The sequence below is a fragment of the Apodemus sylvaticus genome, chromosome 1 (genome assembly GCF_947179515.1).
Source record: "Apodemus sylvaticus chromosome 1, mApoSyl1.1, whole genome shotgun sequence".
NCBI classification, from domain to species: domain Eukaryota; kingdom Metazoa; phylum Chordata; class Mammalia; order Rodentia; family Muridae; genus Apodemus; species Apodemus sylvaticus.
Window position 1 is genome coordinate 15096803 of NC_067472.1, and position 27622 is coordinate 15124424.

Sequence of the window (27622 nt, forward strand, 5' to 3'; positions counted from 1 at the left end):
AGCCTCCAGATTTGCTGGTCTCTCTTTAAGCTTAGCATCCACTCTTTGCTCTCGTCTTTAACTCCAGCTTCTGCTCTCAGTTGCTTACACGTAACATCCTGTCAAACTTATCACCCTGGAGACCTCCTGAAGAGAAGCCTGTGCTGATCACAGGAATCCCATGTCCCTTTGTCCTTAGCAACATACAGGTTTACAGATAAGTAATATGGATTTGTGAGCGGCTGGGCCCCGTGACTGTTAGACAAGCTCCCTGCCTCGAGGCTGCACCCCAGTCAGAGTGTGCATATTCCTTATCATGAAAAGCATCACAGGGACTGGAGAGATGACTCAGCAGTGTTGATTGCTCTTCCAAAGGCTCTGAGTTCAAATCCCAGCAACCACGTGGTGGCTCACAACCATCCATAATGAGATCTGATGCCCTCTTCTAGGGTGTCTGAAGACAGCTACAGTGTACTTATATATATAATAAATAAATCTTTAAAAAAAAAATCACATGAGCCAGGTGTGGTAGCATACACCTCTAACCCCAGTATTTGAGAAGGAAAGAAGTACAGGGGTCCATCCTCTGCTACTTAGCAACTTCCAGCCCAGCCTGAGCTAAATGAAAGATTAACTCAGGGAAAAAAGGAAGGAAGGAAGGAAGGAAGGAAAGAAGTAGCCTTTGTGCCTTGACCTTATTACCAATGAGTCTACTGAATGAAATAAACATTTGTATGTTTTCTTTACTATCAAGGTAAGCCATTTGCAGTATTAGAGTATCACATTTATCATATCTGGCAGAGTACTTCAGAACTAATGTAAGAAGTAGCTATGAAGTGGAAGTATGGGAGCTGGAGAGATGGCGTAGGAGTTAGATAGAGCCCTTGTTACTCTTATTTTGGGGACTGGGGCGATGAGACAGGTTTCTATGTATAACCCAGTCTGTCTGTCTTGGAACTTGCTCTGTAAACTGGACTAGCCTCAAATTCACAGAGATCTGCCTGCCTCTGTCTGCCTTTGGAGTGCTGGGACTAAAGGCATGTACCACCCTGAACAGGCACAGTCTCCGTTACTCTTGCAGAGGAGTCAGGTTCAATTCCTAGCACCTATTCATTATCTCACAGCTATCTGTAACTCCAGTTCCATGGGATCCAACTGCCTCTTCTGACCTAAGCATGTACGTGGTACACATATATGTATGCTGGCACAATAGTTATATTCATTAAATAAATCTAAAAAAGTAAAAAATAATAACAATAATATCTAGAAATAGTGGAATGGTGTGGCTCACCATTAATCTTAGCACTTGAGAGGCAAAAGCAGGTGCATCTTTATAATGTCAAGGCTAGCCTGGTCTACAGAGTAAATTACACTTCAAAAAGGGGCTAGAGAGATAGCTCACCGATTAAAAAGTACTGACTGCTCTTCAGAGGACCTAGGTTCTGTTCCAGCACCCACATGGTGACTCACAAGCTTTTGTAACTGCAGACCCAGGGATCAGACACTCTCTCTTCTGGCCCCCATGGGCACTGCACAGGTGTGGTACACAGACATACATTCAAACACTCATATATATATATATATAATTAAAAAGAAAGCCAAGTATGGTGGTGCATACCTTTAATCCCACCACTCAAGAAGCAGAGAGAGTCAGCTCTCTATGAGTCTGAGGCAAGTCTGGTCTACATAGTGAGTTCTAGGACAGTCAGTGCTACATAGTGATACCTTGTCTGAGGGGGGGGAGAGAAAAAGGGAGGGAGAGAGAGGGAGGGAGGAGGGGGAAAGAGGGAGGGAGGGAGAGAAAGGGAGGGAGGGAGGGAGGGGGAGAGAAGAAGGGAGGGGGAGAGAGAAAGAGAGAGAGGAAAAGAAAGATCTGGCGATATAGCCTACTGGTGCAGCATGTGTGTTGTATACCTGAAGCCCCAGGTTCAGTCCCCATCTTTCATGTACTATTAAATGTAACTTTGTAAGAATTAATTGGTCTTTTTTAAAAATTGTTATTTACCCCCTGTCTCTTATAGGGATTTAACATCAAAAGTGTACAATCACAAGGTTTTAAACTGAACGTATGGGACATTGGCGGACAGAGGAAAATCAGACCATACTGGAGAAGTTATTTTGAAAATACTGATATTCTTGTAAGTAATCGTGATGTGTCGTCATTGCTAACATGGATCCAGTGAGCAGGGCCAGTGGAAGGCTGCAGATTGTGAAGGAACAAGATGTTTGGCTGACTCTCAGTGACAGTGTTGTGCCCATACCCACACTGGCAAACTGTTTGTAATCACCACAAAATGAATAGCAAAGGTGGTCAGAAGCTCTTGCCCTGACTCTGTCTCCCATATTAGTCAGCACATTACGTCCCCAGAAGAGAGTGGTAGTTAAGGGGTCTTGATCAGGTTCGTTTTTCTGTCGGCCAAAGAATTAAAAGGCAAGAGACTCCATATAGACAGAGTCAGGAGCTGCGCATGAGGAAGCTCGTGCATACATCGGACGGACACACACACACACACAGAGGGGCGGGTGAGGGAGACTTAGAAAGTCAAAGATGCAGCTGACGAGTTTTCCTCCTCTGCTTTGGACTGGTCAATTTGAAGACAGGCAGGATGGGTGATTGGTCTAGAACTGTTAGATGACATGTCCTGATCTGGCCTTAAACTTGTGGAGTCATTCCATCAGCAGGAGGGTGAGAAGAAGCTGCCCCAGGCTACACAGAGATTCTAGGCCAACCTGCACCTAAGACTCAGAAAGCAGAAGGCTGGTAAGATGGCTTAGTGTGCAATGGCGCTTGCAGACAAGCCTGGGGATCTGACTAGCTCCTCAGAGTCCACATGGTGTAAAGAGAAGGCTAATGCTGCGGGGGTCTCCTCACCTCCACACCACACCACACACACCACACACAGCACATATGCATACACACCCCACACTTCATATGTACACACACCCCACACCCCACATACACACACCACCACATGCACACATATCACACCCCACATGCACACACACGAGTGCACTGACACTGCCCAGGTTCTCCCCCAAGATGGACAAGACTTGCTAATGGATCCGAGGTGAGGGATGAGAAGAGAGAGGCCAAGGGGGTCTCCATTTGGATTTGTTTTGGTGTTTCTTGTTTTGTTTTGTGACAAGGTCTCATGTGACAAGCTGGCTCACTCTGGAGCTGATAAGGACCTTGAACTCCTGCTCTTCCTCCTGCAGCACCCTCATTATCGTGATTACAGATGTGTGCCACCTTACCAGTCAGTGTTTGGGGGTCTTCTTTCCCTTGAATCAGACCCTCACTGTAATTGAGGCTGGCCTGGAACTCTCAGAAATCATCCTGCTTAGCATCCTGAATGTTAGGACACAACAGTAGCTGTCATGTCTGCCACATCTTTGTTCTGGGTGAAAGGAAGTATAGTAACACGGCTGGAAGCCTGTGCCTGGGCAGCAGTGGGTGAAGAAAGGAACATGCTTTGGGGGTGTCAGACTTGAAGAGCTTCCACTCACAGGAGACTTGAGAGAGGCGGCCGACTGCGTGAGACTGAAGCTCACACGAGAGTTCCAGGCTAGGAATAACCTAGGTCTCCTCAGTATGTGCATTGTCACTAAAGCCTTGGAATCAGGTGAGGCCACAAGTCTGTGTGACTGGGAGGGAAAGTCAGGGTGGAATTCTGGGCATGCGGACACTTGCAGGTTAGGAGATAGGCTGAGAGCTTTCCTTAGCACATCACCAGCACAATCAGCTTAGAACCGGTTTCAGCTGGCCGCTCTGTGGCCTGCTATCCCTGTTGTTCTGGGCCTTTGGCAAGGTTGTACTGTGGCTGTTGGTGTATTATAGAGAAAATCTGCGGGCTTCAAGGTTCCCCTTTCCTAAGGCTCTGCCCCAGTGCCCTCAGCCTTCCAGGGGCCAGCACTGCAGACTCTCACCTCCCTTTCCTTTGATTCCTCGCCTTCAGCTGTGTCACCTTACAGCTAAGGTCACCCCATCACCCCGACTGTTCATGTGCTTTGCAGACAACTGCCTTTGTCACTGTCCTTTTCACTGCCTCAGCCCAGTAGGGTTGTGAGGAAGGTAGCTGGAAGTGCCAGCTCTCCCTGCTGGTCTCTCCAGTGGCTTTTCAAATCTGAGCAACACACAGGTTAGTGTTATGTCGTCTATATAACAAAACCTTTCCCAGAGGGTGGGCAGGGCAAGGCGACGTCCCAAACCACTGTCCCATAGCAAATAGTGGGTCACAAAGATAGCCTTGGTGAAGCACACTGAAGGTCTGGTCATCTGCTCTCAGGTGAGCCCAGAGGGTCACAGGACAACACTAAAGTGGGAGACAGTCACGGCATGGAAAGGTTCTGTGCATTTGTATCACTTGCTTCCTCAGCAGGTCAAGGTTGGGTGCACAGTGAGGATGGCGGCGCTGACAGCTAGCTCCTGGCGGCCTGCTGGCGCTCCTCAGCCATCCTCTCAGCCCCATCACGGCTCCAGGATGTGGCGTCTGTAACTCCTCTATTAAGTTCTATCTGGCCCAGTGAACTGGGGTTCACCCCAGCTCCTCTTATTCCTCATCCCCTCACTAGAGCTGCTCTCCTCTGTGGCCCTCCAGCCCTAGCTATCTGTGGGGACCTCAGACAGAGATAGCCAGGTGTTTCTAATGGCTTTCCTAAGCCAGCCCATGAAGGACTAACTGACTTCCTCACACTGTCTCAGGTCCTGCAGCCTTTGCCTTGAGAAGATGGGACCTTACATAACTCAGCTTTCCCGCCTCCACAAAGGTGGACAAATCCAGTCCACTTCGTGTCCCAAGACTCACAGCCAGGCTGAAACAGGCTGAAACAGGGTGCTTGTTTAGACTTCCCTAATTCCAGCAATTCAAGTCCTGGGTGTTTGTGATCGCCCTGGTTTCTTGTACTGGACATTGTTAAGCCCTCAGTTACACAAAGGATCATAGTCATAGGTCTCTCTCTCTCTCTCTCTCTCTCTCTCTCTCTCTCTCTCTCTCTCTCTCTCTCTCTCTTAGATCGGCCCTTCAGTGTCTTTTATTACTTTTTTTGTTGTTTGTTTTTGTTTTGTTTTTTGAATTTGGTGTTTTCTAGACAGAGTTTCTCTGTATAGCCCTGGCTGTCCTGGAACTCACTCTGTAGACCAGGCTGGCCTCAAACTCAGAAATTCACCTGCCTCTGCCTCCCAGAGTGCTGGGATTACAGGCGTGCGTCACCACCGCCTGGCTGTCTTTTATTACTTTTAACAGGGTTTTGTTATTTTTACTCTCTGGCTCTTTCTGTGGGTTCCAAAGCCTCACATCCCAGGAAGTACTCCTGAGGACAAGTCTAACTTGCAGTCTTTTCTTCCTGGCCCCCAAACCTTAAGAAGCAGCAAGTCAGCACCCCATCTCATCCTCTTGGATATCTCAGTCACTTGCCAGGTCAGAGGCTAAGTGACAGTTGCTGCCGTATCTCCCTCTCCTGCTTGGTGGCCTCTTGGCCTCGGTGCATTTCTAAATATGCACAACGATGACCACGCAACCTCTCTTACCAACGGTCTTGATCAACAGTGTTGACCTTGTGCATTAATCTCCAAGTCTGTAAAGTTTCCTCCAAACCTTTAACTGTTTTCAGGGCATCTCTGAATTCACATAGTGGGCTCCACTCTTCACACAGCATGCAACCCCACACAGATGAGGCCTGCCATACTGGGACTCCTCCACACACACAAGTAATTCTGAGGCTCAGCCCTAGTTGCACAGCTCACTACCCAGAACAAGAACCATGCAACTGCTGGCATCACGCAGAGGCACACTGACACGCACCATACAAGAAAGGGCAGCTGCATGGGACTTCCCAGCAAGCATTTCCCTACTCCGGCTTTGCAGCCTCAGTTGCATGTCTTGCAGCACTTAGCCAGGACCAACACTCACTCCTTTTTTCCTGCCCCTGTTCAGGGGCCAACTGTGTTAAGACCAGCCTTTTCCTGGTGAGGTGCATCTCCTGACCCAAGATAGGGAATCCATGACAGACAAAAGTATGGACACTACCAAAGGCAAACTTGGGGAGCAGTGAGCTTGGGGAGCCGCTTACAGGAGGATGGGTGAGGGATTCCTTAACAGGAGCAGGAACACTGAGAACAGCTGGTTTCTGCTACTTTCAGGCGGCTGGCCTGCCGCCCCAGCCTTCTGTGCCCCCTTGGCTGTTTGGAGTCTTCCTTGCAACTTGGATTATCTGAGTGTCTCTGTAACTCAGCTTTCCTCTAATGAGAGAGATCCTAGACTTTTTATCACTTACTCTGGCAGGGATGGGCCTGGTGAATCTCTTTAGTTTTCGAGACTTCTTGAAGCTATTTTGAATTGTTTACCTAGCCAGGCGTTGTGGCGTATACCTTTAATCCCAGCACTGGTCTACAGAGTTAGTGAATGAGTTCCAGGACAGCCAGGGCTATACAGAGAAACCCTGTCTCAGAGAGAGGGGGGGAGGGAGGGAGGAAAGGAGAGAGAGAGAGAATCTGTAATTCCAGTACTCTGGGAGGCAAACCAATCTCTGAGTTCAAAGTTCAAGACCTGCCTGATTTACTTACCAAGTTCTGGGTCTGCAGAGTTATATGGTAAGACAGACACTGTCTTTAAAAAAATAAAATGGAGAAAAAGCAAGGAAAGTTGCTTTAGGTGCAGTGCTCAGAAGAGATCTGTATGAAAGGACGTCATGACCACGAAGCTCCAGAGGCCTTAGAGTGAACTCAGCCCTAAGCTCTGCAAGGGAAATGAGACAAAATCCTGGATCCCACACCCTCACAGGCCGGGAGTGCCCAGGGCAACGGGCATCGGAGCAGCCTTGCGCCAGCAGTGTGCACTGGCACACGGTGATATTTAGGGTTGAGGGTCAACCTCATTGTTTCCCAGTGCTGTTGGAGATTAGGCAGGTCTTGGAAAGCAGCTGAGTGTCGGTTCCGAGTAAGCAGTCTTGAGACTCGGCTCTGCCTGCCTGCCCATCTCATAGCAGCCCTGAGCGGGTTGATGAATTCTGTGTGTTTGTCTGGGTTTAATAGTCTTCCATTGTTAGTTGAAAAAGACCTATTACAGTGGACGCCATACCACTGCAGGAGTGGGATTGAGGCTTGACACATTTCATTGCCTGGTTAAATCTTTTCAATTCTCTCTGGAGTGCCGTGGTAAAATCTAGCTTTCGAGCAGAGGTGGACAGATTGATCCAGTCTGCCTCCTGTTTTTGTGTAGCCTGTGAGCTAGAATGGCTTATATATATATATATAAAGAGGTTTAGAAAAAACAAAAGGAAAATGCTGTTTTGTGACATTGTAAGAATAAGGTGGGATTTTAAATTCTGGTGTCCATAATGCAGCTCTGCCAGAACCTGGCCACCTGCATTGTCCCTGGGGTTCCCACAGTTGCTTCTCACTGTAGAGGCCTGGCTGTGTGTGTGTGAATGAGACTCCATGGGCCACAGTACCGCGTCTTCTGCTGACTGCTCGCACAAGTTTGCTTGCCCTCACTTTAGAGCATGCAGTGGCTCTACGGGTTGGGGGGTCAGGGTTACTCTCTGGAACAGTGAACTGAGAACATCTGACCTCAGCTGAGGAATTTCAGGAAGCGACTCTAAAAGACTGAAGTATAACGGAAGGGAGGACATGGTGTCTTCAGACTCTAGTGCACGCCTTTAGTCACAGCTCTCCAGGAATCAGAGACTGGTAGAAGGTCGATGAGAACCCAGGCCAGCCAGGGTTGTGTAGTGAGACCCTGTCTCAGAGAGGAAGAGAGGGAGAGGAGAGAGGGAAAGAGAGACAGAGACAGAGGACCTCAAGAGGAATGGATGTCAAATGCTTTAAAATAGCTGTCTCTCTATATCAGTGCCACCAGAGACAGAACGCACCAGCAGCTGACACCCTAGTTATCTGACGCTCAGTTCTGTCGTCCTCTCAGATGTCAGTGCCAGCTATGAGTAAAGCCACGGTCTTCCCTCGTCACCTCTCGCTGCCTCTCCTCTTGTGAAGAACTGAGAAGCACTAAAATGCCCAAAAGGTGGCAGCGGGAAGGAGTAGGACAGGGATGAGAGAGACTGGCTGGTCAGCGAGGAGAGACTCAGTCTTCTGGAGCCAGAGTTGGCCTAAGTCTCAGAAGGGCGTTTTCTCAGGTCCTCCCACAGCCAAATAAGAATTCAAAAGCAAGCAAGCAAACAAACAAGAACACCTGAGCTGTGAGGTCACCTAAGCCTTCCGGGTGCCAGGGAGTGTGCATTGTGGTAGAATAGGTTTTCTGACTTGGTATTTGAAGGACTCTACGGTGTTAAAGTCAGAAACACACAAATACTTAACTTTCTCTGATATTCATGGCTAGAGACCAGAAAAAAATTTTTTTAATAATTAGTTTGTTCTGAGTTAAAACAAAAAACTGAGCCGGGCGGTGGTGGCGCACGCCTGTAATCCCAGCACTCTGGGAGGCAGAAGCAGGCGGATCTCTGAGTTCGAGGCCAGCCTGGTCTACAGAGTGAGTTCCAGGACAGCCAGGGCTATGCAGAGAAACCCTGTCTCAAAAAAAACAAAAACAAAAAAACCCAAAAAACTGGAGGGTGGGGAAAACTCCTTCATGACTACACAGGAGCTACACAGGAACTACACAGGAGCATACTCAGGGCACTGAACAAACTGAAGAGCCGGGTCATGGAGAGCAGACAATGGGAGGCACGTTTGGGAGGCTGGGGAGTTCATGCCCTTTGTGTTTTTTCCAGTGGCTCTTAAAAAATAAAGGGGGGGGGGGGCTGGAGAGATGGCTCAGCAGCTAAGAGCACTGACTGTGCTTCCAGAGGTCCTGAGTTCAAATCCTAGCAACCACATGGTGGCTCACAACCATCTGTGGTGAGATCCAATGCCTTCTTCTGGTGTGTCTGAAGACAGTGACTGTGTACTCACATGCATTAAATAAATAAATAAATATTTAAATAAAGAAATAAATATTTAAATAAAGAAATAAATAGGGCGGTTATTTTCTAGACTTGATTGTGGTTGTTTTTGGACTCTTCTCGATGTAGTTTTTTCAGGAACGTGACTTCAGGAAGCCCCCTGATCGTGGGATTTTTGTGCAGCACTATTCAGATTCTGTACAGACAAAGGCTAAAGCTCTGGGATGTGGTTGGAGCCGTCCTTTGCAGCGCGGTAGCAAAAACACCAAATGCAGCGTCATGTCCAGTAAAGAGCACAAATGCTGGGCCAGGGGACGGCTGTTCCCGGGCTCGCTCCAGGCTCTGCGCTTCTTTATGTTTATTTCTTGTGGGGAACATGCTTGCCACGACACAGCTGTGAAGCCAGAGGACTGTGAAGGCTCCTCTCTCTGCCCCGTCACGGGTAGCTCCAGCTCCTCCATGCTGGCTCTGCCTTCCTATCATACCAAATGGTCCTCATTTCCCCCTTGCCTTCACCCACAGCCTTTGGCCCTAGCATACCTTCCGCCTACCTTGTAATTTATGTTTTGCTCAGTGACCTGCACACACCCTACAGGGTGCTCTCTGACTCCAGAAGGCACTTCCTGTCCCTCCCTCACATACTGAACATGGCTTCAGTCATGGTCCTAACTAAACTGTAGGCTCGAAGATAACTCTATTTAGGCCCCTCCCATTGGATTCATTCTTTCTAAACCTGTTGATGTATTGTGTGTGAGCCCCAGGCTGGAGAGGTGGCCCCAGCATGTAATATTCTTCCTGAAGGGCGAGAGTTCAAGTCCCAGCACCCACGTCAGCAGCTCAGCAACTGCCTCCCTCTAACTCCAGCTCCAGGGGATGTGACACCTCTGGCCTCCTCAGGCACCCACACACATGACTTACACACACACACACACACACACACACACACACACACGATTAAATTTTTTTGTAATTAAAAAAAAAAAAACTAGCCAGGCGTTAGTGGCGCATGCCTGTAATCCCAGCACTTGGGAGGCAGAGGCAGGTGGATTTCTGAGTTCGAGGCCAGCCTGGTCTACAGAGTGAGCTCCAGGACAGCCAGGGCTACACACACACACACACACACACACAAAAACCAAAAAACTGGTAGAACCTGGTGGCTCACACCTTTAATCTCAGCACTTGGGAGATAAAAACAGGAGGATCTCTGTAAGGTTGAGGCCAGCTAAGGTCTGCATAGTGAGTTCCAGAAAAGCTAGGGCTATGCAGAGAAACCCTGTCTCAAAACCAAAACAAAAAAACAAAAACCAAACAACAACAAGAAAAGGTCTGAGCTCCCAACACAGTTAATTAAATAAATTTAAATATTATTTAAATATAAATAAATAAGCAAAATTAGCGTGCTTTGCATGGTGGCTTATTTTCAGTATCAGGTGTGAATGTCTGTAGCCTGTGTACAATCTACTGCTCATTCATTAACACTGAGTCTGTATGGACCACAAAAGACCACTGCGATCCCATACCCCGCCCCTGCCCCACCCCCACCCCTGCCAAGTGGAAACGCAACCATTCTAGAGAGAAAATGTAAACTTGGATTCTGGAATAATCATGAGCACTAGTGACTAAATGAAGGAACATTGTGCAAAGAAATTATCATTTTCTTTCCAAAGGAGTAGATTTCAGTGTAGTAGAGTCTGGGTGACAGCAGTGTTCACGGGCATTGTGGAACCCACTGTGAAAAGTTACGAACGGCATGGTGCAAGCTGAAGTTTGGCTTCTGTTTTTTAAAAGAGAGAGTTCCAGTATGCTATTAGTTCAGTAATAATAGTATTGTTAAGTTCTGGGGTTGTTGTTGTGTTGTTGTTGTTGTTGCTGTTCTGAGATAAAACAAAATCTTATGTAACCTAGGTCTGTGAGCCTAGACTGGCCTCAAACCTAATCGTTACTGTGCCTGTAGTGCAGGTGGACTTCAAATGTTTTTTTTGTTTTTGTTTTTTTATGCTTCAATTTTTTTTTAAGGGAGGCGGTGGTTTTATGAGACAGGGTTTCTCTGGAACTCACTCTGTAGACCAGGCTGGCCTCGAACTCAGAAATCCGCCTGCCTCTGCCACCACGCCCCGCCCCTGACTTCAAATTCTTGATCCTTCAGCTTCAGCCTCCCAAATGTGAGCTCCCAGGTGTGCATCACCAAGTTCATTAAGTAACAATGTTACTTTGATAAAGATTTTTAAAACAAGAGGGGTGGTGAGGGGCACACCTTTAATCCCAGCACTTTGAAGAGGTGCTCTTTGAGTTCAAGGCCAGGGCTAGAAAGAAACCCTGTCTTGGAGAGAAAAAGAAAAAAAAAAAAAGAGGGTGCTAAAGAGGTGTTCCTTCCTGTGGTTTGAAGTCCTGACTGCTCTTGCAGAGGGCCTAGGTTCATGTACCGGCCCACATAGTGGCTCACAACCATCTTTAACTCCAGTCCTAGGAGATCCACCACTCTCTCCTGGCCTCTGTGGGTATTAGTTAGCTACACATGCTATACAGACATGGCCTATACAGACAAAACACCCATGCATATAAAATAAATAAAATGCTTAAAAAGTACAAAATTTTTCTCTAATTATCTTTTTAAATCTGCATATGAAGAATTAGGAAAGAACTTCTCTTTTCTTCAAAACAGGGTCTCACTAAGAGTGAGTTAAAATTAACTTTGACTAGCCTCATTCTCATAGCAATCCTCCTGCCTCGGCCCCATAGTGCTGCAATTACAAACTTGAGCTATCACACCTGGTGGGGTGGAGGCTTCTGTAGAATATTTTGTTTGGTTGATTGTTGGATGGTTTTGCAAGACAAGGTCTCTCTGTATAAACTGGCCTGGCTGTGCTGGAACTTAGATCAGGCTGGTGGGACTGGGCCTTCTGTAGGATATTATGTAGACCAGGATGGCCTTGAACTCACAAAGATCCTCCTGCCTCTGCCTCCTAAGTTCTGGGATGAAGTCCTCTGCCCCATGCCCACTTCTCTCTGTTGGAAATTTAAAGCCGATGTTTTTAGAAGCTACTATGAATGGTTTTTCATTCTCTTTTTAAAACTTTCTTTTCCTTACTATTATGCAATGTTATTTATTTTTAACTAAAACTCATGGGTAGAGGGGAAGTTTCAATTATAACTTACAATGCCTCTCGAATTATCTTTCTTCTGGGGATGTGGCTGAAGTGGTTGAGTACTTGCCTGGCATCCATGTAAGGTTCAATCCCCAGCACCCCTTAAAACATACCTAGACCCAGCAAGCAGAGGGAAGATCAAAATTTCAGGGTCATCCTCGACTACAAAGCCAGTTCAAGGCCAGCCTGGACTACAGGGTGAGGACATGAAACACTTAGTTTCCCCCTTGGTTTCTGGGTGTGGCCTCCCTGGATATGTTTTCCCAGCATCCTTAGCTCATGCATTGGGTGTTCTTGCTCCACGGGTGAGGTGGCGAAGCCAGGCTGTTTCTGTTTGTTGGGTTAATCTGAACTCTACTGACTGAGGACCCGTTTTTTGTTTGTTTTTTTTTAAGTTGCCCTTTCTCTTTCTGTCTCTGTTTATTGAAGTAACGTCCTTTTTTTCCATTACAGATATATGTAATTGACAGTGCAGACAGAAAAAGATTTGAAGAGACGGGTCAGGTAAATGATTCTTATGTTGAACTTTTCCCCAAAACCTCCGGTATTCATTAATCTACCTGGAAGTGTGTGTTAGGGATGAGAGTGCTTTTTGTTAACTATTACAGTCCAGGAAGAGAGTCATTGTGGTGAGCAGGCAAAAATATAGCTAGCCAAAAAGAAATTAGTTGTGAGTCTTTTACACTGTTGTTTGGTGAAATCTTTTTTGGGGGGAGGGGGGAGATTTGTTTTTTTTTTTCAAGACAGGGTTTCTCTGTGTAGCCCTGGCTGTCCTGGAACTCACTCTGTAAACCAGGCTGGCCTCGAACTCAGAAATCTGCCTGCCTCTGCCTCCCAGAGTGCTGGGATTACAGGCGTGTGCCACCACCGCCCGGCTAGCTGTGAGTCTTTTACACTGTTGTTTGGTGAAATCTTTTTAGCTTAATCAAATTGAGTATGTAAGATCTAAGCGAATGAACTTTGTACCACGCCCCAGAGCCCTTCTGGTGTGCCTTCCCACACTATGTGGAAATGAACTCACAAACACTGCACTAAGCACTGCTGTGTACACTTTTCCATACTTAATTGACCAAGAGTGATTGACCAAACAATGGCAAATTCAGAAGGACAAGAAGAAAATACAAGCCAAAACTAAGCTACTCGTTCTCAAACCAAGAAACAAGATCATCCTTGAACTCAAATATGACTTTAACTGCAGGGTACACGTCAATATGTTTAGATGACACAGACTGTGTATACAGTCATGCACAGAGCGTCATGGGACCTTGGCCACTGAACCCAGGCTGAGGTCACCCCCAGGAGCAGCAGGACAGAGGGAATCTCCAGGGAGTCATGCTTGGATCTCAGTGCAGAAAGTTTGCCTGGTGTACAATGGCAGACGTTCCTGTGTTTCTGTTCCTCTGTCTTGGAAAGTGGGTTGAGGCTCTCCAGACTGGCGGAGACAGCCCCTCCCCTGTATAGTTGCTGGAAGTTAGTGACCTCTTGAGCAGTCCAGTTCCTGTTTGTCTTTTCGTTTTTTTATTTTTTTGAGACAAAGCCTCACTCTATAGCTCAAGGTGTTTTGGAACTTGAGACCAGACTGGCCTCAAACTAACAGCCATCCTCCTGCCTCTGCCTCCAGAGCGCTTGGATCAAAGGCATGCACCACCACACCTGGCAACTGTTTGGTTCCCAGGCAGTGGTGGCGCACACTTTTGAGTCCCAGCACTTGGGAGGCAGAGACAGTCAAGATCAAGGCCAGCCTGGTCTACAGAGTGAGTTCCAGGACAGCCAGGGCTACACAGAGAAACTCTGTCTGGGGAAAAAAAAAGCTGACTGTTTAAAGTAGCTAAAGTGTGAGCTTAGTAGGAAAAGGCAGAGCCTGTCCCTAGGTTAAGTGTATATACTCATTTGGAATTACTACAGACAGAATTAACATACAGTTTAGAGTTCTTCCTATGGCCTAGAGGACCAGTAAAGCTCTGGTTTCTTCCAGGTCTTTCAGATTATGAAGTCAGTGAACAGTGATGATTCGGTGCAAGTTTTAGAGATAGAAATTAATGGACACAAGTATCTGTAATTGTCATTTCCACTTTCTACACACACACACACACTTTGTGCGGCTCTGGGTCTAGCTCACTAAGGGGCACCTACTTAACATGTGGAAGGTCCTTGGTTCAATCCCCAGCACTAGACAAGAAATAAAAAGATATTTGCGGTACTAACCTTGAGTGAGTCTAAAATCTCCCACTGTTCTTATGCTCCTCCTTAAACAGTGGCTCTTGGGGCATCTCTTAGTGACATGTGTGTCACGATAACAGAATCACCTGGGGAGTGATTCCTAGACGCTGGCTCCAACTTTCTACAGTCAGAATCCCTAGTCTGAGCCCGGCAGTCTGCTGGGGAATCCTCCACAGGTACAGGTCTGAGGCTCCTCCTCACAAGCTGGGGCTGATGAGCTTTACTGCTTAGTGCGCTGTGACGGTGTGTGTGGTGTGCGCTGTGTTGCGGCTGTCAAACTTTTCCCGCCTTCCCTCCCCCAACGGCCAGGAGCTGACGGAGCTGCTGGAGGAGGAGAAGCTGAGCTGTGTGCCGGTGCTCATCTTCGCTAACAAGCAGGACCTGCTCACGGCGGCCCCCGCCTCCGAGATCGCAGAAGGCCTCAACCTGCACACCATCCGCGACCGCGTCTGGCAGATCCAGTCCTGTTCCGCGCTCACCGGCGAGGGCGTGCAGGTGAGACAGACGGACGGACGGACAGACGGACGGCGGGTGGCAAGGTTTGGTTTCCTGTCAACAGGGCAGCTCGCTAAGGCACCTGCCTCACTGGTCGGGTTGATGGAGACCAGTGGTTCTCTACCTGTGGGTCCTGACCCCTTTGGAGTTTTAAGACCATTGGAAAACAGGCATGTTTTCATTACAGTTCATAGAAGTCACAAACTTACTGTTATGGAGTGATGAAACACTTTCGGGGGTCACCACAACATGAACTGTATTTAAGGGTCACGTCATCAGGAAGGTTGAGAACCACTGACCTACACAGAAGATGGGAAGCAAGTGGCCTCTGACTGGCAGATAAACCATTCCCGGAAGTGAAGGTTCTTTGCAGCTTAGGAAGCGTACCTACCATGAGGTGCTCTGCAGGAGGGTGCCCGTGCCTTCAGCCTACTGTCCTCACCTGGGGAGGAAATGACTCTTAAGTCGCTGTGTCAGGTCTCAGAGACGGATGCTAAAAGCCTGTTCTCCTAGGTGATTGCCACCGGCAGCATACAAATGCCAGCTGGCCTAGGAGTGTGTCTCCTCTGTTCTCCCCTGCCCTCAGCTTGGTGTCTCAAGCTACCGGACTTGATTTCCCACTAGGGGGCTTCTATGGACACAAAGCCCTGGGCTTTATGCTGAGAAACCCTATACCAGGAGATTGGACGCCCCCTGTGTAATATTAATTTAAGGCAGAACATAGCCCTGTCCCAGACATCCAAGAGGCTGTGTTCTCCACGAGACACGCACGTCTAACGCAGTTGCTTACTACCCAGCCTCACCTGCTCAGGGCATGCCACGGCCAGCCCTTTAAGAAGACCCCGAATCTTCCTCATTCCTCATTTTAAGCATGTGGTTTATTTGCTAGGACGTGTCGCAGTGCTGTGAGGACTGGTGGGTCCTGCTCTAGGGTCTTGTCTTCCCTCTGTGCCGTATGGTAGGTTGGCATTGGCATGACGGTTTGTTTCTCTCTCAGCATGGCTCGTTGAGTTTCAGACCTGAGGTTTGACTCTTCCCCACAGCCTCTTCCCACTTGCTTTTCCCTTCTAATGCTCTCCCCTTCCCTCAGTCGCTTGACACTGACTTGTTTTTAAATGGGTTGATTGCTTTGTCTCAAGCAAATAATCACATGCGAGAATTGTGTTGGTCCTGACATGTTAGCTGCTTGTTTGTTTTATTTTTCTTTTATTACAAAAATAGCCACGACTGGCTTCTCTGTGTGGCCTCTAGAGCCAAGTGCACAGTCAGGCTTAGACAACGGTCCCCTCCTCACACTGCTGATACTTGTACCCAGAAGTCATGAATAAGTATGTGTCTGCTGCAGTTCCTTGGAACCCAGGAATTGCTACAGTTAATCCACAGAGTATGTCCTGGAGCACCCTGTGAGGTTCGCGCTTGGAGAGTTGGTGTTTCGGAGCTTGGCAGACAGTTCCTCTTTTTATAAGTTTTATTTAGGGGTGTGGAGTTTTGCTTGTACATATGTGTGTGCACCCTTTGCATGCTGAGCACATGGAGGCCAGAAGAGGGCATTGAATCTCTTGGAACTGGAGTTACAGATGGTCGTGAGCCACCGTATAGGTGCTAGGACTCAAACCTCAATCCTCTAGAAGAACAGCCAGTGCCCTTAAGTACAGAATCATCCCTCCAGTCCCAAGACAGGGTGTTTTGTAGCCAAGCTGGCCTCCAACTCTCTATGTAGCTGAGTCTAATCTTCAGACCTTTCTACCTCAGCATCCAACGTGTTAAGATCACAAGAGTGAGCCTCCACGCTCAGCCGGAAGCCAGCCCTCCTTCCCTTCTTCCCTCCCTCCCTCCCTAGATGCTGGTTCTAAAAGTCACATTCTAAATTGGACATTGTAGCACTCATCCACGCATCAATCAGTTGAACCAGAAGTTCTAGCCTAGTCTCACGAGATCCTATCTCAAATATGAATTTTTTCCTCATTTTTAATTATATAAAAGTTTATAAAGTTGAAAAAAATATGAACTAAGGGTGTGACCCAGTAGTAGAGTGGTTGTCTTACATGACAGGTTCCAGGATCATCTCAGCAGTACACAGACACACAGCAAAGTAGGCATGACAGTACAGGCCTGTAATCCTCATCCCTTGGGGGTCACGTCTGCAGCGTCAGGAAGTCATCCCTAGCCAGCCTCTGCTATGTGAGACTGTCCCAAAAGTAAGTAAAAGAAGCCTTCCCTCTCCTAAGTCCTACTAAACAAAGGGACTAAACTACCAGTCTTCTAGATTCTCCCTTCTAAAATTGCTACCACATAGCTGATTATTTGTGTATGCGAGCTTGTCTTCAGCCTTTGATCTAACTACAGTTGTTAGGGTAATTTATAACCCAGTCCAAGTACACTACAACATGGAATGCTGGTTATAGGTAAATACTGATCATTTTATTTCATCTTGTTCAATTACAACTCTACTTTAAAATGGAACGAGGAAGGAAGGAAGGATAGAAGGATAGAAGGATGGATGGATCTTACCCTGTGCCTCCTTGCAGCTGTGCACAGGGTAATTTGGTGGTCACAGGCACAGGTAGGAAGGAGGTGACAGGCAGCCTCCTATCTTCCTTTGCTGAGGATGGACCACAGACCACAGTCCTCGTGCATAGCAGGCGAGCAATCTACCCACTGAACTACAGCCCAGCCCAGAAGCAGCTTCCCTGTGTCAGTCATAAAGCTATTCAGCACGAAGACTCTGCCCTTCTAAATGTGGCTCAGAACACAAATGTTAGAAAGTCAAGGTCATCCTAGTGCTGGGAGCTGTGTCCGGTGGGCTGAGGAGAACAACCAGGCAGTGTGTATACACTCATTGGAATGTGGGCTTGTGGTACTGTAATCTCCACTCTTAGCCAGGGTGGAGAAAACATGAAAAAGCAAAGCCAGAATTAAAGTGGGTTATGGTTTCTTCAGCCTGCCCAAGGATATGGGAAAGGGGCGGGGACCAGAGTAAGTGATCTGCGGTCAGTACCAAGTGCAGCAGTATTAAAATCAAGGGCGGGCACTGTACCTTGGGAACCTGAAGGTAGCCAGGGAACTCCTGTAGTTGCAACCCCACTCCAGTCTGGGTAGAGCTGTGTGCTTCTAGCAGTATATCCACCACAGATACACAGCGCCCCCTACAGACTGGCAGTGTAACCACCACAGGTACACAGTGTCCCCCAGAGTGCCTCTTATTCCCTTCCTCTCCCCTGACCCTCCTTTCTTCCAAGGTGGAAATCAAATCCAGGTCAGTGAGCATGATGGGCAAGTACTCTCTCTACCTGTGAGCTTCATCCCCAGCCTCCATTGTAGAACCCTTCCTTACCCAGCAAGCTATTAGGCAGTTGGTAGTCACAAGGGAAGTCTGTAAATAAGCAGTTTAAATAAAGTGAAACTACAATCATTTGGTTATTTGTATTTAAAAAAAAAGTGCTTTTTTAATCGGGAACGTACAGCAACCAAGGGCACAGGAAGTGACATCAGAAGAGGTCCAGGGTCAGCAAGATGTCTCGGTGGTTAAAGGTGATTGCTGCCAAAGCTGTTGGATGACCTGAGTTTGATCCCAGGACCACAGGGCAGGAGAGAGCTGACTCCCAAAAGTTGCCCACTGACATACACATACAGATAAATTAATTAATTAATCAAAATGCAATCATATGAATGAGAGAGACATCCAGCAAAGAACTGAGAGCAAAGAAAATGATTTTATATAGAGGACAAATAGTTTGAAGGTCACTTAATTAGTTTGTGGAGAGTACCAGGGTGTATAGAATTGGATAGTTAAGGCTGGGATTTCAAGGTTAATGAGATTAGATTATGGTTAATAGAATGATATAAATTTAGAGAATTTAACCATTATTTGAAATAGGTTATTTAATAAAAATGTTAATTAAGAAGGGAATCTTCCATTGTCCTTTCATGGTAACCTTTGGGGAGCAGAGAAGGTCAGGGAGCCTTCTGTGGAGGTGCTTTTCACTCGGCCAGTTCCTGACGGGTGCTCCCTCAGGCAGTGCTGTCCCATCTCAGCCAGCTCCTTGTTTTTTACCTTTAAAAGAATCACTCCAGTGTAATTCCTTTCTAGGATTGCCTGGGTAAAGTATAGACCTTTCATGGCTCTTAATTAAGGATTAAAATATCCCTAAAAATTAAGAATTTGGCTAGGAAAATGATTGTATGACTTAGTTATTTGGGTTTGCTTTCAGATATAAATTCATAATGATTAAAACTTCCTAAATTCTCTTTTGTTCTCCGTACCCCACTTCCCCAGAGGCTGCTCAGCTGGTTGAGATTCCTTTGGTGCCACCTCTGTGACAACCCAGAAAGAAAGTGTACAAAAGTCCAGGAAAAGGAGAAGGTGGGGGAGGCCCAAGGTTTGTGCCAGCTCTGAGGTCTGCACTGTGTGTGTACACGTGTGTGTACACTGTGTGTACACGTCTGGCGCCTGTACAGAGGGTCAGCATACTTACCTCTAGACCTGTTGAGCCACGTTCACTCCCTGGAACCCATGCGGCATAAGGGTGTAGGAGAGAAAAACTCTAGCAGACGCCCTCTGTGCTCCACACATGCCGTGGCAGGCGTGGACACCCCCACTCTGCACAGAGGCTGGATGAATGAATGAAACATACAACATTTATAATGAATGAAACGTACAGCATTTATAAACACACGAATAACAAACAGATCTGGGAGAACTATGCCATAGTAACAACAGCAAGGCCCTTCAGGTAGTCCAGTCAGAGCAGCCGGAAGTCAGACAGGCGATGTGCCGTGCCCTCCCCTCTGTGGCCAAGAGGCCAAGTAACTATTTCCCATTAGTTCAGTGGCTTGAACTATCACTTGAAATTGTGGGAGCTGGGGTTCCTAGGATGGAATTCCTGGGAGGGAGTTTGGACTTGATATTCTCAAGGTGCACTAGGTGGTCTTTACGAGACAATGCCCTGTGTTCAGCTGTGTCTGGTTAGATCGTTGAGGACATCACGAGAGTGTGGGACAGCTCTTTCCTCACCTGGTTGATGGTGACTGGAAGGCCAACACATCACCTAATTACAGCAGGTTTTCAGAGAGACTGTGGGAACGAAAAACAGGTAAAGGGCGCAGACTCTGACAGAGGGACTCAATCTTGGACCCTACATCCTGCTGAGAGGCCTTTACTCCAAAGGAGGGATCAGAAGAGACCCAGTTCTGTCAAGCAGGTGATGGCAGAGAAAAGGGACCGTGAAAAATGTATGGGATGGATTATCTAAAGCTCCTCAGCCGGTCACACCCCTTGGCATGAAGAAAAAACTCCCTCCGTGCCCTTGAGGCTAGGCCTGGGGGTTGGGGCCTCCTAGGATATATTATTGGCACCAGGCCTCTTGTCCTTTTCCTTTCCAACAGGTATCTAGAAAGTGTACAAAGAATCTGGATTAGGTTTAAAAAAAAAAAGTTATAGAAAATCACATCCTGCGTCCACCCGCAGCCATGAATTTCACCCCTGACGGCGTTCATCTGTAGTTCCAGGTGTTTGGACACACTTTTTCTAAAACACGGTATACATGATTATTCTGGCTTTAGATTTCCTTTTAAAGCAGAAGTTGAAGTTTAAATCTGGCCTGGACTTCGTCATCCCTGGTCACCTGCCTGTACCAATAGCTTTGACCAGGCAGAATGACCCACGGGGGCTGCCCACCAGGCCACCGAGCTAGACCAGCTCCTCACGTGGCATCTCCCCCCTCCCTCCCCCTCCTCCGAAAGGAAGGATATCAGCTCACAGTGTCTTCTGCTGCCTGATTCCTTAAGCGGGCCAGCCACAGCCCGCCTTGCTGAGGTGTGGACTAAGCCCCTGTCAGGGGGCGGCCGCCCAGCCTCAAGCCTCTGCTTTTCCTTGATCGAGGGGATTTCTCCTTAGTCTGCCTACTTGTCTGTCTTTGCAGGGGTAGAAGTTGAACCCAGCATCTTGTTTATGCTAAGCCCTTTTCCATTTTGGAGCTCCTATTTCTAATACTCCCGAGTCTCACAGTTTAGTTTTTAAAAAGAATGTCCACCCTTCTTTCTAGGCCTGGGATCAGTTGGTTCTTATCCAGGTATCGTGGAACTGCTTATCTATCAGCCAGACCTCAGGCTGATGTTTATACCTGCAGACCTCTCTGTGGACTAAGCCTGTGGCATGTGACTGCTCCCCCCTGGTACACTGCCCTGTGTCACCGGGAAAATATGAACAGCAAGCGATATTTTATGTATGCTGTGTTCAGCTGCTCCTTGACCCCAGGGACCTAAAGGCATGATGGGACAGGTGGCTTCGCTCAGCAAGGGTCAGTGCCTCGTCATCGTCACCCTAAAGTTACTGAAGTGGCCACACAGTCAGCCTAGCTTTACAAACTAGCCCACCCAGTGTGGCCACCACTGCTTCCGTGTAGCCACTCAACAATGATACGCGGGACTGAGAGCAAATTAAAAGAGCAGAACAGCCAGAGACCTGCCCTGCCCATGGGCGGGCAGCACACCTTGACTCTCAGCCTGGGGGGATGATTAGCAGGGGCAGCTTTTTGCCACCACCACCATCACCACCACCATCACCCTTCCCCTCCATGGATATGGTGGGAATACTTCTGAAACACAGAGATATTTTTTTTCCTCTCCAGGAAGCCACACAAGGCCCAGTGTTTAAGGGTCCCTGTCTCTAGTCTCTATTAATAAATTGAAGCTGGGGCTGGAGAGATGGCTCAGCGGTTAAGAGCACTGACTGCTCTTCCAAAGGTCCTGAGTTCAAATCCCAGCAACCATATGGTAGCTCACAACCATCTGTAATGAGATCTGATGCCCTCTTCTGGAGTGTCTGAAGACAGCTACAGTGTACTTACATATAATAAATAAATGAATAAATCTTTAAAAAAATAAATAAATAAAATAAATTGAAGCTAATCAATTCAAATTCCGTTTCAGCAAGATTGGTAGGGAAAGGAAAGGGGAGACTGTTCCCACCAGAGTCATTCCCTAATGAAGATCAAATGTGCAGGAAATCGGTCAAACCAGTCTTTAACAATGAAAGGTTCAACCATTAAACAAACCTATGAATTCCTTTCCTTCTCCAGGGAAAGCTCCTCCACGTGAGCCACCCACCGCCCACTTACACTCAGAGAGGCCCATCGCCCACTTAAACACAGAGAGGCCCACCGCCCACTTACACACAGAGAGGCCCACCGCCCACTTACACACACAGAGGCCCACCATCCACTTACACACAGAAGCAGAAGGCTCTTCTGCATAATTTTGTTGTCCCTAAATGTCAAGTATCCACTGAAGGAGGTGGCCCAGGTCACAAATGCCCACCCAGCCTTCCACAGCCCTAGATCCCAGCAGGTTAGGAATTCTCTGGTCCTTTCTAGAACTCTGGCAACCAAAGTAGGCAGGGTCCCTTGGCAGGGCTCACCCAGTCTTTATCCCCCCAGCAGAATGGCCTTCCCCAGCTGCCTTCAGAAGGATCCCCAGCTCCTCTAAATGTGATGCAGAGCACTTCCTGTCGTCCTCAGCCACAGAGAAAACGGGGACCTGTGTGCGGTTCTCAGTGGGAAGAAAAGCGCACTTCAAGGCCCACCTCTGCCCCAAATTTCTCTGTTCTTCATTTCCTTGTTTGCAATCTGGAAATAATAATATATTTCACTGGGTGGTTATAAGAATTAATTTTAAAGACTATAAATTAAGTACGGCTGCACACAGACAGCACACAGGGCCTTCTGCTTAGGCCCTCTCTCTCATCCTGGTTTAGGATAACACTATTCTCTTTCCTTTCCAGTGGGCTACTTGATAAAGCTTGCCCTTACTTGATTTATGAGGTACTGTCACAGAGGACTGTGGCCCTCTCCCCCCTCCCCTCTTAACTCCAGCTCCCAAATGCTATGACTCAAAGGGGCCTCCCCAAGCCCAGCAGAGAAGTCCAGGGCTTTACCGAAGAGGCACCACGGCCATAGGTGCCAGCCTCTGAGCACCCTCTGTCAGCAAGACCATGGTGGCCAAGCCTCCACTGCAGACCCTCAGACATCTGTAAGACAGCTCCCCTCAGCCGGCCATGCCCTTTAAGCCCCTTTCTGCCTCCACAGAGTACGGCCCCCTCCGCCTTCCGGTTTGAGTGCCTGCAGCTGAGTAAATATTTTCCCTATCTCTTTGCCTACATTTATGTTTGGTGGAATATAATAAGGGAGCCACCCCCCACTTTCACCAGTCATAAACCCAGAAAAAGACAAAATGGTACTGGCATTGTGTGGAGACACTTCTTGATAGCCCAGAGAAGCTGGTCTGCTAAACCGTGTCTGTGGGACAGGGAACATGGAGACGCCACCTTGGGGTGTTTGTGCTGCGCTTGACCATGGCAGTGCCACCGTGTTCTGAGCTCTTCTGCTTTGGAGCACGAGAAGAAGGTTATCACCATAGTCATTCCTCTTGTATGTGTAAAAATCTTTTTTGTCTCCTGGCAGGTGATCATTTTTTTTCCTAGAAACCAATTAGCTACTAAAATTAAACATGCTCTCTTTAAATGAATCCTTTTCATAAAACGGTTTTAAAATTGCTCAGCTTTTCAGAGTGTGAAGCTGACCCAGTTGTAATCACAAGCTCTGGGGTCCCCTCACCCAGTCCCCCACTGCCCAGCTGCCGCCAGGTGCTTCCCACCTGAAGGCTCTGCCAAGGCTAGGCCTCATCGTGGCAAAGCAGAAGGTTCCCCGGATCACCAGGCTCTCCTGCCCCAGCGCTCTGATGGCAGAGTTTAAATCAGGGTACATGCAGGTGACTGTCAGATTAGCCAGGAGAAGGGGGCCTGCTGGCTGTTTTGCTGTGATGTATTGTTTACGGGATTAATGGCCCAGTGGCCAAGGGTGTCAGCTGATATTTATTGTCATAAGCTGTCTTAGGTGTTCAGGTTCAGCGGCAGATCCACAGCCACCAGAACTGTGGGCTTTGGAGTGTGTGTGTGTGTGTGTGTGTGTGTGTCTGATAAGCACACACAGGTGAGGCCTGGACTCTGGGTACGATTCGCTGCAGAGCCCACTGGAGTTCTGTTCCAGGGAACTTGACTTGCCAGAAGGTCTGGAGTCCCTGGGGAAGTGGGTGTGTCCAGGTATGCTCCTGAGGGGGGTTGACAAGGAGGTCGAATTTGACAGGCCTGGCATCTGTGAAGAATTGTGCTGCCTACCTGGAGGCTGGAGGCATTGTGTGGGTTTTTTGTTTTGTTTTGTTTTGTTTTTTTGTTTTGTTTTGGTTTTTTTTTTTTTGTAACCTCAGTCTCTCTCTAGCCTTCTAAAAAGGGGACACTTTCAAGGTCGTTGTGCCTTTAAGAAAACCTCTCCTTCCCTCTGTCCTTCTGCTTAGTGCTTAAAGCGACCAGAAGCCACTTTGAAACCTTTCAGTAGAAGCCCTGTGTATTGCCCCTGCCTGTGCAGAGGAACACCCACTGCAGAGGGTTGTTTTTCCAAAATGAAATTTAATTTAACCCAAATGTACACGGTCACACTGTAAACACGCTGGGGAACCAGAAGGGTAGCTCATTGAATTAATGCCCCAGTAAAGGTCAGCTTTTACAAAAAGCCAAAAATGGCTGGAATCTTTCCTGATAGCCCCTCAGCCGAGCCCTGGGCCCGGCAGATGTGTTTATTTTTTCAGAGGGAGTTCCTGAGGATGCATCTCAAGTTCAGATGTTGACTGACTCTGTCTCCCTCCTATGCTCAGGGACCTCCCCTCCATCCTCCCAAAAGGTCACCCGCCCTGGTCAGCCAGGTGGGCCCTGGGGCAACAAAACTCCCTCGAGTGGGTGGTCCCAGGGCCCCGACTGACCTCTGGGGACACTCCTTGCAACTAACACTGCCTTTTCTGCCCATTTCCCTCAAAGGATGGCATGAACTGGGTCTGCAAGAATGTCAATGCAAAGAAGAAATAAAAGGAGCCGGATGGCGGCGGCGCGGGAGCCGGGGCCGAAGTGGGCCTGAGGAACACTGGGTTGCTGCTCCGACCAAATGCTTTTCCGTCTGTGCACAGCCACCGCTGTGTGGTGGAGAGGGGACAGCAGCTTGAGACGAATCCCTATCCCAGCAGTAGGTTTTAACTGATCTCAGAGGTTCAGTGTCGTTTTCAAATAAAGGAATTATATTATTTCCTCTGCATAATTGAAATAGTATTAAGTGCCTCAGAGCACGTGATTAGAAACGAGCAAGCGCTCGCACCGCAGCTAGCCGGTTCCAAGGGGCTGTGCCAGTCCCTTTATTTACTGACCTGTCCCTTCACTCCCTTGGTAGTTGGAAACTGTGTTTGGTGGTGCTGGGCAGAGACTTCTTTCCTCATCTGCAACGGAGCCAGGAAGCTGCCACTGGGGGAAGTAATGGGTAGTTGATGATTGAACTGTCTTGTCAGGTAGGAAAGAGTCTGTGTGTAATCCTCACTTTTTGACAGAAAAAGAAAAAAGAAAGAAAAAAAATCTTTGCAAACAAGTCACTACAGAACCCTCCCCACTCCAGCCCCTGCCCCTACCACCTTCTCCCTGTCCCCTCATCCCTGCCAGCCACACAGGGAAGCAGATTCTTATGACTTTTAACTGTAATGACATCTGGAATGTAAGGAGAGCTGGGAGGTTTAATTCCAGAAAAATTACAAGGGCCTTTAAAAGCCCTCACATGGAGGGCACAGGCTGGGGAAACAGGCTTTCTCCAGCTCAGTGGAGCAGGCAGCAGCGACTTCTCCACTGCAGTCCTATAGAGGGGATTTCTAAAGCTCAAAGAATTCTGTGTTTAAATGATCACAATAGGCCAATGCTATCAGATTTTAAAAATACACGCAGCTCTGCCATGAACCTGCTCCACTGAGAAAAGCCGGGCGGATCGATTTTTGAGAAAGAGATCAATTCTTACAGTGCTGGCAACTGGATGGTGTGGGAAGCTGACGGATGGGAAGTGTCTGCAGCAGGGTGAGGGTGAGGGAGAGCATGGGTGTGATCTCAAGAAAGCTACTCACCGGAGCTGAGCTGATCCTGCTGAGCTGAGGGGTGGTAAGCACCCTATCCTTCCCCCTCTGCGAAAGGAGCATGTTTGCCTGAGCCCTCAGAAATCCCAGCCCCAAACCCCGAAAGCAGACCAGATCATCGCCTGCTCTTGAATTAAACTCTGTGCTGGGCCTGAGCTCAGGGCTTTTCAGAGAATAAATAAGAGGCTATCCAACGCCTGGTAGGTCCGAGGAGGCCAGCTGCCTCTCCTCCTGGGAGGTAGCCCTTTCCAAGCCCGCCAGGGTGTACAGGCAAACAGGAAGTGCCACAGAAGCCCCTGCTCCGTGGGACCCAGCTGATTCTGGACTCTGGAGAGGGAGAGGCTTGGACAGTTTGAAAGGTGGCCAGGATGGAAGCTATCAACAGAGGCTGGGGGAGAGGTGTAGGGTTGCAGTGCACGGGCCTGTAAGGACTTGCGAGACAAAAGAAGGTGAGGTTTTTAAACCGCTCAGCTAGTTAGCCCTGCTGCCTCTCACACTGACTCCTAACTCACCCAAATCCGGCTAGCTTTGAAGGGTGGCAAAGAGCTCGAAAGAATCGGATGTGCCCCTTCTCTGGCCACCAGATGTAGCTCTGGCCCTTGAGAGTTTCTTTCCCTTACAAATCGTGCGTCAGGATGTTATCTGAGGGGCCAGAAGCCTGCTTTGAGGTCCTGTTTTGGAATGCTGCAGCAGGGGATTCTGACTTTGGAAGAGCAGGAGCTGTAACGCACTTTTGGTCTCTTACCACCAACTAAAGGAACTATTCTAGAGAGCCCCCTGCCCCCAGTCGCAGCTAGTTGGCAGAGCGACTCGCCCTGCTCTGGTCACCGTCTCTGAAATGTCCACATTTGCTTCCCAGCTAGAGACACCAGAGACAACTGTGGTTGTCACAGGCTTTTATCTTCCACGTGAGCCCCGTTGAACCCTCCGGGGGCCCCGGAAAGAAATGAGTGGAGCCTGAAAAATGTAGTTTGAAAGCTCCCATTTGTAAAAACAAAATGCTTGTAAAGTCCCGTTTCCTTCTACTGTGCCACCCCTGCCCCCTGTGGCCATGGCCAGAGAACAGAGTCTGAAGCTCAAAAGGGGATGCCCCGCCCCTGTGCCTCCCCCCAACCCACTGAGCCCTGGTAAGACTTTTGCTCTGCGCACCATTGCATCTGAATGTTCAGGGGCGAGGGCGAGGCCAGAGGGCAGGCGGAGTCCACAGTGTACACTCCGGCCAGCTGTGGGAAAAGCTGAGCCCTGCTCTCACCCTCCCTGTGTGGCTCCTTTTGGCTGGATTCCCTTCGCCCAGTGCAATACACCCTTTCCCCTTCGCTCTCCCTTGGTTACTATGGAAACAAGGGTGTCATTGATGTGGGCTGAGCTGGGGAACATGTCGGTGCACAGCTGAAAGTCAGCGATTATGCCGGCGGTTAGCTCTGCCCGGTAGAAAAGTCCCCAGCCTGAGATGAGGCAGAAGGACGGTCCTGCCGACGCCCTCCCCACCCCCTCCCTCCTCCCGCCCCTGTCTCCGACGATTCCTTTATTCCCCTCCGGACTAAAGCAGTGGCTATTTTTATGCCAGTCTGTGCCCCCACCCTCACTGTTGGCCGCTCCTTATCCGGCCTGGCCTGGAGGGTGACACCATGTCACCCTCACCAGGACGAATGTCTCCGTTCTCTTCCACATGCGCTTTGATTCCTCCTTCCTCTCCTTCTTCCTTTATTTTTAGCTCTGCTCTCCATGTGGTTTCGGGGTTCGGTGTGATCCATCCGAAGGTTCTTTTTTTTTTTTTTTTAAGTCCCTTTTGAAAATGATAATCAAAGGAAGGGACGCGGTGTTTGGTCACGTGGAAAGCTCAATGTATAATTTAGACGTCTGTCAAAATGCAACAAATAAAATGTAGCTGCAACGAA

The 27622-nt window shown here is 48.3% G+C and overlaps 1 protein-coding gene across 1 annotated transcript in view; it reads left to right on the plus strand.

Annotated features, from left to right (window-relative positions):
• Positions 1 to 27622, plus strand: part of Arl3 (ADP ribosylation factor like GTPase 3) — a 45715-nt gene extending 18093 nt beyond the window's left edge. The window contains exons 3-6 of the mRNA XM_052184486.1: positions 2001 to 2117; positions 12474 to 12524; positions 14550 to 14735; positions 24601 to 27622. Of these exons, the coding sequence (XP_052040446.1) occupies positions 2001 to 2117; positions 12474 to 12524; positions 14550 to 14735; positions 24601 to 24648 (402 nt within the window). The 3' untranslated portion in view covers positions 24649 to 27622. The remainder of the gene's footprint in view (positions 1 to 2000; positions 2118 to 12473; positions 12525 to 14549; positions 14736 to 24600) is intronic.